The 15522-nt window shown below is 36.9% G+C and overlaps 1 protein-coding gene across 1 annotated transcript in view; it reads left to right on the top strand.

Moving 5' to 3' along the window:
* The first annotated feature begins 3357 nt into the window (after window positions 1-3357).
* LOC109058396 (junctional adhesion molecule-like) overlaps window positions 3358-15522 on the top strand; it is a 34989-nt gene continuing 22824 nt past the window's right edge. The window contains exons 1-3 of the mRNA XM_042716968.1: window positions 3358-3528; window positions 3980-4327; window positions 4408-4758. Of these exons, the coding sequence (XP_042572902.1) occupies window positions 3480-3528; window positions 3980-4327; window positions 4408-4758 (748 nt within the window). The 5' untranslated portion in view covers window positions 3358-3479. The remainder of the gene's footprint in view (window positions 3529-3979; window positions 4328-4407; window positions 4759-15522) is intronic.

The following is a 15522-nucleotide window of genomic DNA, read 5'->3' as shown; positions in this document are numbered from 1 at the left end:
TAAGAAAATGCTTTAGTAAATCATGAATATGATATAAAAAATGTTGAAATTATGACATAAATGTCAAAATTCTGAGAAAAAAAGTACAAATTATCAAATGAAAGTGAAAATTATGAGATTAAGATTTCGAAATGATGACATACTAAGTTAAAACGTTGAAATTAATATGAAGTCATAATGATGTCATAATTCTGTAATTATACTAGACTTAATATTTCCACTTTTTGTCATAATTTTGACCTATCTCATAGTTTTGAATTACCAAAGTATGTTTTTTTCCTTAAAAAAGTACAAATTTATGAGAAAAATTAATTGAAATTATGCCATACTAAATCAAAGTTATCATATGATATTTATGAGAAAATCAAATTTGATTTAAAAAAAATTGAAATTATGAGATAAAAAGTCACAATTATTACAAGGTAATGTTTGATTATTTATGAATTACTATCTCATAATTTCAATCACCTCATTCAATAATTAACCCTATTTAAGAAATATTTCTTTTTATTGCATGTCATAAATTCTCTTCCATGTCAAAAATGGTCTTCCATTTGAACAAAATATTATTTAATTAAAACTTGTGTATTAAATAAATTCAATGCACACAGACTGAAGTAGTTGAAGTCTTTGGTTCTTTTAATTGTGATGATTTTGGCTCACATTTAACAAAAACCCCCCAATTTACTATCTCAACAAATTAGAATATGGTGACATGCCAATCAGTTAATCAACTCAAAACACCTGCAAAGGTTTCCTGATCCTTCAGAATGGTCTCTCAGTTTGGTTCACTAGTCTACACAATCATGGGGAAGACTGCTGATCTGACAGTTGTCCAGAAGACAATCATTGACACCCTTCACAAGGAGGGCAAGACACAAGCATTCATTGCCAAAGAAGCTGACTGTTCACAGAGTGCTGTATCCAAGCATGTTAACAGAAAGTTGAGTGGAAGGAAAAAGTGTGGAAGAAAAAGATACACAACCAACCGAGAGAACCGCAGCCTTATGAGGATTGTCAAGCAAAATCAATTCAAGAATTTGGGTGAACTTCACAAGGAATGGACTGAGGCTGGGGTCAAGGCATCAAGAGCCACCACACACAGACGTGTCAAGGAATTTGCTGAACCACAGACAACGTCAGAGGCATCTTACCTGGGCTAAGGAGAAGAAGAACTGGACTGCTGCCCAGTGGTCTAAAGTCCTCTTTTCAGATGAGAGCAAGTTTTGTATTTCATTTGGAAACCAAGGTCCTAGAGTCTGGAGGAAGGGTGGAGAAGCTCATAGCCCAAGTTTCTTGAAGTCCAGTGTTAAGTTTCCACAGTCTGTGATGATTTGGGGTGCAATGTCACCTGCTGGTGTTGCTCCATTGTGTTTTTTGAAAACCAAAGTCACTGCACCCGTTTAACAAGAAATTTTGGAGCACTTCATGCTTCCTGTTGGTGTGCTTGACTGGCCAGCAAACTCACCAGACCTGAACCCCAGAGAGAATCTACAGTATGGGGTATTGTCAAGAGGAAAATGACGAACAAGAGACCAAAAAATGCAGATGAGCTGAAGGCCACTGTCATAGAAACCTGGGCTTCCATACCACCTCAGCAGTGCCACAAACTGATCACCTCCATGCCACGCAGAATTGAGGCAGTAATTAAAGCAAAAGGAGCCCCTACCAAGTATTGAGTACATGCACAGTAAATTAACATACTTTCCAAAAGGCCAACAATTCACTAAAGATGTTTTATTATTATTATTATTATTATTATTATTATTATTATTATTATTATTATTATTATTATTATTATTAATTTTTATTGGTCTTATGAAGTATTCTGATTTGTTGAGATAGTGAATTGGTGGGTTTTTGTTAAATGTGAGCCAAAATCATCACAATTAAAAGAACCAAAACTTAAAATACTTCAGTCTGTGTGCATTGAATTTATTTAATACACGAGTTTCACAATTTGAGTTATTACTGAAATAAATTAACTTTTCCATGACATTCTAATTTATTGAGATGCACCTGTATATAATATACATATAACTTTTTATATATAGAGTCAGGTAATAAGTTGCATTTTACAGCAAAATTAACAATCAAGCAGTTGAGATTTGCAATATTACCCTAACTTTATATAGCCTGTAAGAAGTTCTGATGAGAACTGAACTGATGTCATCACTGTTTTCTACAGAACTGCTTTGCAGATTAATTAAACTCTTAACTTTATGGTTATTTAAACGGAACTGAATCAACAATGAACTTATTTCAACTGAATATTGACTGTTTACTATCATCTTTATCGAGCTGCTTAAGAGTATAATATAATTTTTTCCCTAAAGTAATTAATAAAATTGCATAATAGCATTAATTTCTGTAGCTCAACAAATGCACTGACAACATGTACACATTGAATGCGAAGTAAGGCACTCTGGATATAAATCTAAGCCAAATGCATAGGATTTTAAAGACATCTTTAATTTTTCAACTTATGTTTCGCTGAATGTAAATGAATAAAGTTTATGTCATGATAAATTATATGAAATATAATTGAAATTTGAAATGTGTCACAGACTGTTTGAAATTTGAAATGTTTCACAGACTGTTTCTTATTTCGCCTCACCTCTTCCTTTTATATTCCTGTAGTGAAGACACAAACACAAAATTCTTCTCTGACTCTCTCTGCTACTACAGAGTGACAAGAGGCAAGTTTTTGGCCATGCTGACACAAGCATAACAACCTCATTAGATCCATTCTGAGCTTCTTTTTTTTATGGCATTATATCATGTTCCCATTGGATACTGCACTGCTTTTGTCAGGACACTCTGGACTCTGGCTGCTGCTAATGTTGGTTAAATAAATTCAATCCCACCTCAGAAAAGGTGACATTATGACAGTTCACACCTCACTTTTTCTTTTACTTTTGCTGATAAGAGTATGATGCTCAGCACTGTAATTAAAATGCACAAGGACTGAAAAGAAAGCCCTACAAAACACTTATCAAACTTTGATAAAGAAACAGCACGAGAGAGCTCTTTGTTTGCCACTAATGAAATACTGCAGTTAAACTGCTTATCTCATATTTAAACACAGAATTTCTCATTTTATCTGAAGCCATTAGTTATTGGCAGGCTTTTTCTTGAGATGATCAAATTAGTTACTGTTTGTAATGATGACTTTATCAGTATAATAACATCACAGATATATACACTATATTAATAATTATATTTATATTTATTTTGTGCTAATGGCTTAAAGCACTAATGGCTTAAATCTAACTGAACACAGTTTCCTCTCGATCACACCACACTCGCTTAGGCTACACCCATCATCACTTCCTCCGAGTGTGCATCTGGTGAACAGCATTGCGTAAGAAAAACACAAAATGAAAGAAAAATGGTTGCACTGAGATCTATCTGACGTTGCTCGCTTGTTTATCATTTACACCAGAAACAATGAGACTTTCATCAGAATAAACTTAACGATGCATTTTCTGCACTGTGTTTTGATCCTCGTCTTCATAATATCTGATGGTATGTAGCCTATTATTTGTTTATAGCTTATTTAATGCTATACAGAAAGTAAAACAGACTTAATTTTTCATCACACTCTTTACAGTTATATGTTATTTATAGACTAAATGTAATTGCAATGGCAATCACATGCCGTTTATTAACCTTTCTTCATTCAAGAGAACATTTAAACTTTTAAAGGTCCCTGCGTCACATTTCCTTGTTCCTTGTCACATTGACTTGTTTTGCTGTTGTGCGTTCAAGAAGCCTTTTGTTTTCTGAGGGCCTCAAGAATTTATTAAGATGGTCAGACTCCTTAAACCACTTAAAATATTTGTCTTAAATGCCCTGCAATTTTGGCCTAGTATTTCTAAAATCAATATCATAAAACAATAAATGTAATCATTTATAATTATATTTAGAAATTTTATAACAAAAATTATATTTATTTCTCTCTCTCTCAAACATGCAGATAGCCTGGGGTTTGATGTTCGAGGTCCCTCTGGTCCTCTGGTTGTACCTCTGGGAGGTTCAGCCATTTTGCCCTGTTATGTTGAGACACCTTTAGAGAAAGTGAAAGTTGTGTGGAAAAGAACAGACTCAGAGACTCTGGTTCATCTGTATCAAGATGGTGAGAGTCGACCAGAGGCCCAGCACAAAGATTATCATCACAGAGCTCATTTCTTCACTGATCAGATTCAACATGGAAACTTCTCCCTCCTTCTGGAAAATGTGAGAGCTGAAGATGAAGGGGTTTACAGATGTAAAGTTTACAGTCAGCAGCTCGCTGACAAAACTTTAGTGGAAATAAAACATGTTGGTGAGTGAATCATTTCAGTCCGACATCAGAGTTTAAAACAAAAACTAGTTCTGTAATATTTCAACTGTTCTTTCTTTTAGAGTGTTTGCTAGTATCAGGATCAGATCGGTCTGTATCTGCATATGATGGTGAGGACGTCACTCTGAGCTGCTCTGTAGACTCTCACATCACACCTGAACACATTGAAGAGCATTTATGGAGGAAAACAGATGGAGATATTCTGGTTCTGCTCTTCAAAAACAATAAGACTTTACCAGATTCATCAGATGAACAATACAGAGACAGAGCTGAGCTCTTCACTGCTGAGATCCCCAAAGGAAACTTCTCTCTCAGACTGAAGAGTGTCAGAATTGAGGATAAAGGAGTTTACATGTGTCACGTGTTTGCTGGAGGACTTTCAGCCAATGCAACTGTAGTACTGGTGCAACTGGGTGAGTAACTGGTAAATAAGAAAACAATGTAAACCAGACAACTTGTGCTTTTAACATTTTTGTACTCTTTGAAGAAATGTGTTCCTGTGGCTCAGTTGTAGAGCATTGCATTATTAGCACAAAAGGTTGTGGGTTCGATTCCCAGGGAACCCATGTTAGGTAAAACAATGTTAGCCTGAATGCACTGTAAGTCGCTTTGGATAAAAGCGTCTGCATAAATGTAAATGTTTATTCATAAATCTAAAGGGATCAATCACAAAGTTTATAGTACAGAAACCAAGAGTTTCATATAAAACCTCATTTAGAAAGAGCAACTCTACTTTGTATCCTAACGTACTGTTTATAGAAACTTTTAAGGTTTCTAAACATGGTTATGGATTATTTTATTTGTACAATCAATAATTTTGGAAACTGTGTTGTATTGATAAATGCACACAAAGGTGAATGTAAACCTGTCCTGAAGGAAAAAATAATTGAGAAACACTGAATAAGACCTCTTTATGCCAGAAAGTTTCTTTGTTGCACCTTTTTTTTTTGCCACAAAATGTCCTGTTGAGTTGAGTTGAGTTGAGAACATTGTACATAGAACCCTAATCAATCCTTGTTTTCTAGAGTGTTACCGCAGCAAAAAATTCTAAATATATTACCCAGAATTCAGTACCTGGGTTCCAGTTAGCCGTTCAGTGTCAGCTTACACTATTGTGTAACTGATGTGTGTTTAACAGGTTTCTCTTGGCTACACATAACTGTGTTGATTCTCTGTATTGTTGCGTCTGGATCTGCACTTCTCTCCTGGTTTGTTTACTCCAGAACAGGAAACCAAGGTATTTTTTTTTAGGAGAAATAGGCTTAAAAAAATGCATTCAGTTGTTGTTATTACAAAATAAAACATAAAAAATATAAAAAAAATTATTATTTATAAATAATTTTAATTTCGTATGTATCTCCACTGTAGACAAAAGGCTGTGTCTTCAAGTTTGTCTTTTCCTTTGCCCGGGTATAACTATGCTGTTGGCTTCAGTCATATGGTTTGTAATTGAAGGTATTTCATCAGGACTTTATCTACAGTGAATCCAGCATAGACCTTACAACTTAATTCAGTTCTGTCTTAAGAATTGAACTTAAGAGATAATTAATTTAAAATGGTTATATCAATTATATTTGTACGTTTCGGAGTTCTTATCACCAAAATAATTTGTTTCAGGTTCTCTGTATGAGACCGTCTCTTGCTGTATGCTCTATGTTCTGGGGCCTCTGAGGTTGTTTTGGGTGAAACCATTAGCCACAGATTTGCCAGGTCTGTTTTTTTTTTTTTACATAAAATGCAGTGTAATACTCTGCTAATCAGATATTACATAATACCTGTGTCTACTGAGATTTGTCATATCTATACATTAAATTAAAGGGATTAAACAAATATTGTTATTATAAAAAAAAAAAATTTGCAGAGAAAATCCTGAAGAATATCATGCCTGCACATACTGATCATGCAGCATTTGTGGCAGTGATGTATTCAGGTAAATTCACACTGTAAATAATCTAGTAAACTAAACTTTATTTATCCATAGTTCATCCAATTGATTTACTCAATGTATTTGAATTGATAAAATTACAAAAAGTACTACTACTGAAGTAGTGTATTTGTTATTGGTTATTGTTCATCCTGTAAGCTAATTGTCATGTGTTAAAATGAATATTTACATTATTATATATCTTTGTCAGTACTTTTAGCTGAACATTTTCCAAACGTCAGCACAGTCTTCAGCTCATCCAGCTTTGGTTTGCTTGTCCTGATGAAAATCTCCTCTTCATTACACGTGAGTGATCATCCATCATGGAGCATTATCCATCATCCTCATCTTGTAGTAATGCACTCTTGAAAACAGCATTTTTATAAAGGAAACTTGTCACTTTTTTAAAAAAATATTTAAAATTAATTTTATCATGATTTACACAACCACTTATGACCAAAAAAGTTCATTCACGGCATTGTTTTTGATGATTTATGTCCATAGAAGATTATTTAAAAATTGACATTCAAATGATGGACATTTGCTTATTGGTGATATGCAGTAAATTATTGACACATATTTGTTTTTATAATTTTGTTTTTTAATAGAGTTAGCTAAAAAGAAGGTGCTGTCACGCTCCGGAGAGTCGAGCAGAATGATGTTCAGTATAGTTCAACAGTTTGTGGCTACTTGTGGCTTTTCATGGCTGCCTTCATTACAGCTCGCCCTCCTGCTCTACACTCATTTTGCCTCCGGTGCAGGTAAGCAAGAACATTTTAGACTTGAGCAAAGACTGATTGAGAATTAACTGACATGCTTGAGGAAGATTCAGCTTTGTCTGCTTCTGTAGTGTCGTCTGCCTCAGCTCCGAAGAATCACACTCAGTCTGGGGTTTTGCTTTCAGAAGAAAAGACTTTATTTCAAGGAGAATAAAGCCGAGAGTTCCTTGCAAGGAGATCTCCCGAATGTTATGTGGTATCTCCTTATATACCATATACAGGGCGTTCACAATATTCCATAATTTTCCTTATGCTTACATTCAATCCCCAGAGAGAAGGGGCCCCTATTTTGTCTGGTAAGGAGAAAGACCCTTTTTTCCCAGATGTTTCTCATCTGGGTCTGGACATTCTGGTCACGTAGGCATCTTTCTTCCTATATTACAACCATAGGATTATAATGGAATAATAACTATAGACATATGTGGCTAAATTCACCTTGATTATACTTGATTAATAGAAAATCTTATTAATAAAAATCTTCTACAGATTTCCCCCCTTTGAGACTTAGTAAGTCTCATATTTGATTATTTTTATTCAGAGTGCTACTCCATAATCCAGTCTTATTAGTTAACACTACCTAGTGACTAAATAAGTCACCCTGTATTATTACCAATGACTAGATTATGTAATTTCACTCTGGGGAGCAACAGGACCAAACATCTCCTTCCACAGTTGACTAGGAGGGAGTAAAAGATCCAGCCTCCCTAAACCCTTTCTTTAATAGAAAATAATGTTATAAGCGTGAGGGTGTAATTGGTTCAGCACTTGCCTGTGGTTGTCACAGTTGTGTATAAAGGACATAAAAATGCATACAAAACATAACCCATTGAATATCACAAGATTATAATAATTGATCTTCAGCCCAGATACTCTATGTATCGTAGAGGGCCTTCCTGGGCAGAAGTTAGGCTAACACTTACACCCAGGGTATGGTTCATCTTTAGACCTCTTCATCGTCCTCGTTAGAGTCACTTGAACTATCATCAAAAGTTTGTTCATTTAAGTTCAGTTTGTTTAGCCATCCTTCATAATATTCCTTTAGACTCCTCTCGGTGATAATTTGTTGATTATTTGGGACTTTTATCACTTCCATTTGCTTAGCCGTAGCGTTGACGATTAATGTTCTCAATATAGGTAATACACAACAAAACAACACTCCTCCTATTAGTATGGCAACTCCTAAAAACATTCCCAGTTTAGCAAACCATGCTCCCCATGCTCCAAATTTCAAATCAATCCAATCCCAAATTTGTTTGTCTCTTCCGGCATTTGTTGTAACTTCAGCTCTTAATTTTTTAATTTTTGTCATAACTTCACTAAAAGCTCCCCCAGGGGCAGTATTATTTGGTATAAAAGTACAACAATGATCTCCAAACATAACACAAACTCCTCCCTTGTCTGCCAAGAGCCAATTAAGAGCCTGCCTGTTTTGCCATGTCATTCTACTTGTTGCGTGCACTTGGTCTGCTAACAAGGTTAACGCATCATCAGTATAATTAATGAATCTTTGTTGATTATAATAAATGTAATTAATCCACTCTGCATTTTTGTTTGGTGTGATCCAAACAAATATTGACTCAAAACCTGATTTAATTTCATCTCTTGCCTTGAATTCATTAGGAATTCCTCTCGGTTGCCCAATTGAGTCTAAATATACATTGGGGTCTGGCTCGTAACCTCTTTTAATTCCGTTGTCTTCCCTATTTGTGCTCGATTTTGTTCCCCATTGTGCCATGTTAACTTCTTGAAGTAATCGTACTCTTACACATATACCTTTCCATCCTACTGGTAAAGAAGGCAGTAATCTCCCACCTCCACAGATCCAAAAGAAATCTGCTATTATTAATGATTGATCTTCATAAATTTCTATTGAAGGTAATGCAATAGTTTGATTTTCACATTCTTTAGGAGTTATTTTACTTCCGTTAGTTGTTCCAAGTGCTAACAGTTCTGGAGCTCTAGAAGGAATTCCTGATTTCCAAGAATTTTTCTTATCTATGTACCAAATAATAGCACATTTTCCTTTAAATTTTCCCACATCTTGTGTTCCTTTTGGTTTATGGAAACACTCATATTCCTGTTTATAATCTATGCTATACAATTTTGGAATCTCTACTTTTTCGTTTTTCAATTTTTATATTTTGGCTAACATCTGAATACTGACACCAAGATCCCCAGAGTGGTCTAAAAAAATAATCTGTTAATTTAGGGTTTCCCAAAAATCCTAGACATTCAGCAAAACAATATGGTCTGGTAAAATCTGTTAAATGACAAAAGTTTCTCCCAAATTTGGCACATTCTTGGTAGTCATATGGATTTGGTATGGCTGTTACTTTGTTTAACGGAGATTTGGAGCACAGCAAGCAATTTTCTTTTCCTGTTTCTCTAGCAGTAAAGGCTGCCCATTTATACCATTCATTATTTTGGGCTGTATCCCATAATGCATCAATATGATTAATGTCTTCATCACCTTGTACATCATAATCAGTGTTTCTACGATTTTTGATTATCATTGGTTCTGTTGTGTTGATATCATTATCACTTTTGTTCAAAGGTTGAAAAGTCAATTGAAGGGAAGTCAGATTGCTTTCCATTGGTTGAGTTTGGGGTTTGCATTATTAGATGCATTAGGCATAGGATGGTCTTCAGACATGTTGTCAGAGTCATTCTCTGTCCTCTCCATTTCGTCTGACAGGATGAAAGGAGCTCCTTGTGGATCTTTCTTTGTGCTCTCGTCAGTTTGCACTTCATCATGTGTCTCTGATCTTTCCTCGTTACTTTCTCCTGCATCGTCTGGTTGTCTGTTTTCTTTTCTTTCTGCCTTTCCCGTGGGAACTCTAGTACAGTGGTTTAGATGATACCAGGTCGTGCTTCCCTCCACTTGGACTGCTGTTGGAGTAGCTCTCACCACCTTGTACAGTCCTTCTCTCCTGGGCTGATTCCACTTTCTCCGGAATACCCTCAGATATACTTGGTCACCTGGAACAACTGGACAGGCAGTCTCCAATTCCTCTCTGGGCTCTTTCCTTTTTTCCTGTAAATAGATAGCTTTATGTATGGCAGTTAATTTCTTCATATAAGAGCGAAGTTCCATTTGTAATTGCTCTAGAGGCGGTCCTTTATAGGGACCTCTACAATATGGCACAGGCATGGGTCGACCCGTAAGCATTTCATGCGGTGTTAAGTGCGTGTTCCTGTTAGTTTGCATGCGATAGCTCATTAGTGCAAGAGGTAATGCATCAATCCAATTAAGTTTAGTACTCTCACATATTTTGTTTATTTTGGCCTTGATTACTCCATTAACTCTTTCAACACACCCTTGTGATTGAGGTCTGTAAATGCAACCTAGCCTCTGTTTTATTCTTAATTGTTGCAATACTTGTTTCACAGTTTTTTGTATAAATGCCGACCCATTATCTGAACTTATTTCTGATGGTATTCCAAATCTAGGAATTACCTCTCTTGTCAGAAATTTAATTACCGTTCCTGCTCCTAGATCTGCTGATGGTACTGCCTCCACCCACCTGCTAAATCGGTCTATGATAACAAGCATGTATCTTTTGCCTTGTACTCGCTTTATCATATCTACATAGTCTAGTTGTAAATGTTTGAAGGGCCCTTCAGGTATCGGAATATGGCCTATTGGTGTCGCTATACCTTTCCTCACATTGTATTTGGCACAAACTTCACATGTGGACAAAAATTCATCCACCATTGCATATAAATAAGGAGACCAATATCCTTGCTGTTTAATTTTTCTTACCACTTCCCCCCTTGCGCAATGATCAAAACCATGCGCATCTGTAATAAGAATATTCAACAGTGAAGTAGGTGCAACAATGTGTCCTTCATGTGTACACCAGATCTCCTGTGTGTCTTTTTTAGCTCCTCTTTGGAGCCACATTGATTGTTCATAGGGGCCTGCTTGTTGTTGAATTCGAATAATATCATCCAATTGAGGCTGAGGTTCGATGAGTACTACAGGTGCTAATACTGCTACCTGACACCCTGAAGCTTTTTTAGCTTCTAAGTCTGCTGCATTGTTTCCCTGAATGACATAATCATTTCCTTTCTTGTGTGCCTGACATTTGATTATTGCTAGTCTTTTTGGTAGCATCATAGCAGAAATCAATTGCCCTATTTGTTCACTATGTTGGATGTCCCATCACTTTTTTCGAAACCTCGTTGTTTCCACACTGCTCCGAATAGATGACATACACCATGAGCGTAAGCTGAATCTGTGAAAATGTTAGCAGTTTGTCCTTTCGCTAACTGACATGCTGTTGTAAGAGCTTTTAATTCTGCTAATTGAGCAGAGCAAGGTTGTACACAATGTTGTGATATCACAGATTCAAATTCTTTTTTGTTTTTCTTCACTACTGAATATCCTGTATGATTTCCTTCATGGTCTCTAAAGCTAGAACCATCTACGAAGTAAGTGACTTCTGCTTCAGGGATAGGTGTTGACTCAAGATCTGGTCGCAATCTAGTAAATGCCAATGACTCATTTACACAATCATGTGGTTTTCCTTCAAAAGCCAAAGGAATTAATTCAGCTGGATTAACTGTATGGCATCGTTTAATAGTAACATCTGGATATGTGAGTAATGAGGAATAGGCTAGAATTCGAGCTTGTGTCATGACAAATTTCCCTTGTTCTATTAATTCCACCAATTTTGTGATGTGTATATATTGTTACTGGGTACCCCATAGTTATTGTGGAGTGCTTTTTCATAAGCATAATATACTGCTGCTAAACCTTGTTGGTAGCATGGTGGGTATCCCTGGGCTACATTGTCTAACTTCGTGCTGTAATAGGCTATAGGCTGTTTTTTCCTTCCACTACAAGTCTCTTGCATCAGTACAGCCGATGCATACCCATCAGCTCTATTTGCCACATATAGATGAAACATTTTGTCATATTCTGCCGTTCCCAGGGCAGGGGCCTGTTGTAATTCTTTTTTTATTGTTTCAAATGCTAGTAATGCATCTGTGTTCCATTTTAATGGATTGCTTAAATGTTGTAATCCTGCTTGTTTCATGATCTCTCTCAATGGCCCTGTCTTTATAGCATAGTCTTCTATCCAGTCGGCACTGAAGCCTGTCATTCCTAAAAAAGTCATCATTTGTCCTACTGTCTGAGGCAATGGTGTTTTACTTATGCCTTCTAATTGGGCTGGAGCTATAGCTCGCGTGCCAAATGCAATCAATCTTCCCAAGTATTCAACTTGAGGCTGGCAATACTGCAATTTTTTTTTTGGACACCTTGTGTCCTCCTTGCGCTAATTTTTTCAATTCCTTAATTGAATCTTTGTGACATTGTTCTAATGAAGTAGAACAGATAATTAAATCATCCATATATTGTAATAGTGTACCGTCTATTACGAGATCTTCTAAATCAGCCTTAAGAATTTTATTGAATAAATGCGGTGAATGTTTATATCCCTGAGGAATTCTGGTGTATGTATACTGTTTACCTGCATATGTAAAGGCAAACAGATACCTACTCTCTTCTGCAAGCGGTACACTGAAGTAAGCAGAGCAAAGATCAATTACGGTAAAGTATTTGGCGTCAGGAGGGACATTTGTCAGTAACGTGTGTGGGTTTGGTACCTCAGCTGGCATATCTTCTGTTATTTCATTTATTGCTCGTAAATCATGAACAAGTCGCCATCTGTTTTTGTCTGATTTAATTACAGGCATAATTGGAGTGTTACAGTAACTAGTAGTTTCTATCAATACTCCTGCCTTCACCAAACCTTCAATAGTGTTCTTTATTCCTGCTTCAGCATCTGAACGTAATGGATATTGTGCTTTTCTAGGCAGACGTGCATCTGGCTTAAGTTGAACTCTTACTGGATTTGCTGATTTTATTAATCCAATATCTGTGTCATGTCGAGACCATAGTTCAGTTGGTACCTGACTCTCCATTTCCTTAAATATTTTTTCAGTTGTGTTTATTACTTCAGATGTTGTATTCATCTGTGTCACTTTCTTTTGACCGATAACTACTTCCTGAGGAATTCCCAGCAAACTGGTTGCACACAAAAATTTTGATGTAATTTTTGTCAGCTGAATGAAAAATTAATGGGTGCTCTGTTGGTTCCCATTTACTCTGTTCTGCGTTTTTCATCATTGGTCCTAAGTCTTTTGCTTCCCAATTTTTTCCTACATATACTGCAATATGAGGGACAGAATTATTTACATTGAACCATTTTTTAACAAATTCATCATCTGGTATATTTAAAGCTGCTCCCTGTTTACCTATTACGATGTACTAGGAGACAATCTCAATTCGCTGTCCTTTTGTTTCTTTCTGCCATTTTTGTTCTAATTTTTCATCCCTATCCTGATCATATATCATTGTGCAATGAAATTCAGATTTGGATAGCTGTGCTTCAGGAATCTGTGCTTCAATAAACTTTCCCCATTTACTGACTGTCTGTCTCACATCTTGTTCTATCTGTCCTATCCAATAGACATTTGCTTTTGGCTCTGTAACTACCATTTGTGTTTCTGTTCCTATTGCATCAATATATATTCCTTCTGGAGAACACCAAATTTGTAGCCCTAGTTTACACAATGCATCTCTTCCTAACAAATTGATAGGAGTCTGATTTGATACCAGAATGGGCATTGTTATACTTTGATCTTTGGTTTGTAGACACAATGGAGCTGTTATTGGAATTAATTGCATTTTTCCCGAGAATCCTATTGTCTTTGCAAATTTTCCAGACAAGGGGAGATGTGAGGCATATTTCAAATTTAAACAAGTATAAACCGCACCCGTGTCCAGGAGCATGGGTGTGGTTTTTCCTTCTATTTTAATCTGCATAATAGGCTCTTGATCAGCTTTAGTTGTTAAAATTGGAAACTGACTCTCCCTTTTAGGATTCTCTGGGCACCCCTAATAGCCTGGATTGGGACCTCCCCAAGGGTTTACTGGGCCCTGTACTGGACCTCGGTTAGGCTGTTGCCAGCTCACCTCCCTTCCACCCTGAGGGTGCTGTTGCCATAGATAATTTGGACAGTTATTTTTATTATGTCCGGGCTGTCCGCAGCCCCAGCACACGCCTGGAGGACCAGTATAAGGCTTGCCTCTTCCTCTCTGGCCTCGCTGTATGGGTTTTTTTCTCCATCCCATGGGTCCTGGCTGTTGAGGATAAACATTAATTATGGGCACAGGGGTCGAGTGTGCGTTTGGAGTGACGGCTGTAAGCGGGCTAGACTGAAGAGTGGGTTGCGGAGCAATTAGTGGAGACATCATAGTCATTTGTTCTGCTTCTGCATTCGTTACTGAAGCTTGAATCTTTTTCTTATTTTTCTTTGTCAGTTCTTCAAGCTGTAATTGAGTTAGTTTACGCTGTAACTCTTTCTCTTGGCTTTTGAGCTTTTGCTCATTTTTTCTGTATTGCTCCACTGCATGAGACACATGGTCACAAAACCCTTTGTGTGTTTTAGAATTTAAACCGACCACATCCTCCAGCCTGCTCTTTACAGCTGCCGGCATAGCATCAATCACAGCTTGTCTAAACAATGTTGCCATTAATGGGTCTCTTTCTGGATCCCCCTCAGTTTCTTGCTTCCACCTTTTCAGCTGTTTCTGAACATATGTGGTTGGATTCTCTGTGTCTCCCACCTCTTCTCCCTTTAATTATTTAGGATTCAGTCTGATCGGGTACTCCGCACGCAGTGCCTGCCACACTGCTGGTCGGAATGCATCAAAAACAATCCCATCCATATTGTGAGAGTTCACTGCTCTGTTCAGAGTAGAAGTTTGAAGAATTTCATCCATCTTTGTCCCTCCTACAATTTTAGCCAGCAAAGCTTTAATGTCTCCCACAGCCAAAAGTCTGCCCATAGTTTCTTCCTCAAACACCCTGATCCACTTTCCAGCCCCCTCATGAATATCTGGAAGGCGATTGGCCAACCCCTCAAGGTCCTGTGAAGCCCAGGGGACATACTGTCCCTGCTCACCCTTGATTAAAATTGGGAGTTGTGCAGCCAGTGGTCTTAGTGTCCCCTTTTCTCTGCCCTGTTCCCATTTTCCGTTATCAAATAACTCCTCTGCTTGATTCTCATCCTCACTACTATAGAACAACTTACTTTTTCTTCTCTCTGACCTATTTACCTCCTGTATCTTTTTTCCTGATTCTTTGATTTTCTCTTCCATTTCTTCTTCCATAGCTTGTACTTGTGCTTCAATTTCTCTATCTTTTCTCCTCATTTTTTCTAACACTTCCTCAAACCTGGTTTTATCTTCCTGGTTTGCTTTCATTTTTTCTAATGCTGTACGTGCCTGGCTGTAACAATCCATATGTAAATAATCTTCACTTTTCTTTCTGTGTTGCCTCTGTGTTTTCACAGCTGGTTCCTCTCTACCATCCATCTCTATCTGCCCTTCCATCTCCAGTTCTCCTATTACTTCCACTGTTCCCTTGAGAATTGGGAACTCTCCCTCTAATTGTAAATAG

The sequence above is a fragment of the Cyprinus carpio genome, chromosome A3, assembly GCF_018340385.1.
Source record: "Cyprinus carpio isolate SPL01 chromosome A3, ASM1834038v1, whole genome shotgun sequence".
Lineage (NCBI taxonomy): Eukaryota > Metazoa > Chordata > Actinopteri > Cypriniformes > Cyprinidae > Cyprinus > Cyprinus carpio.
This window is presented reverse-complemented; position numbering and strand designations above follow the sequence as displayed.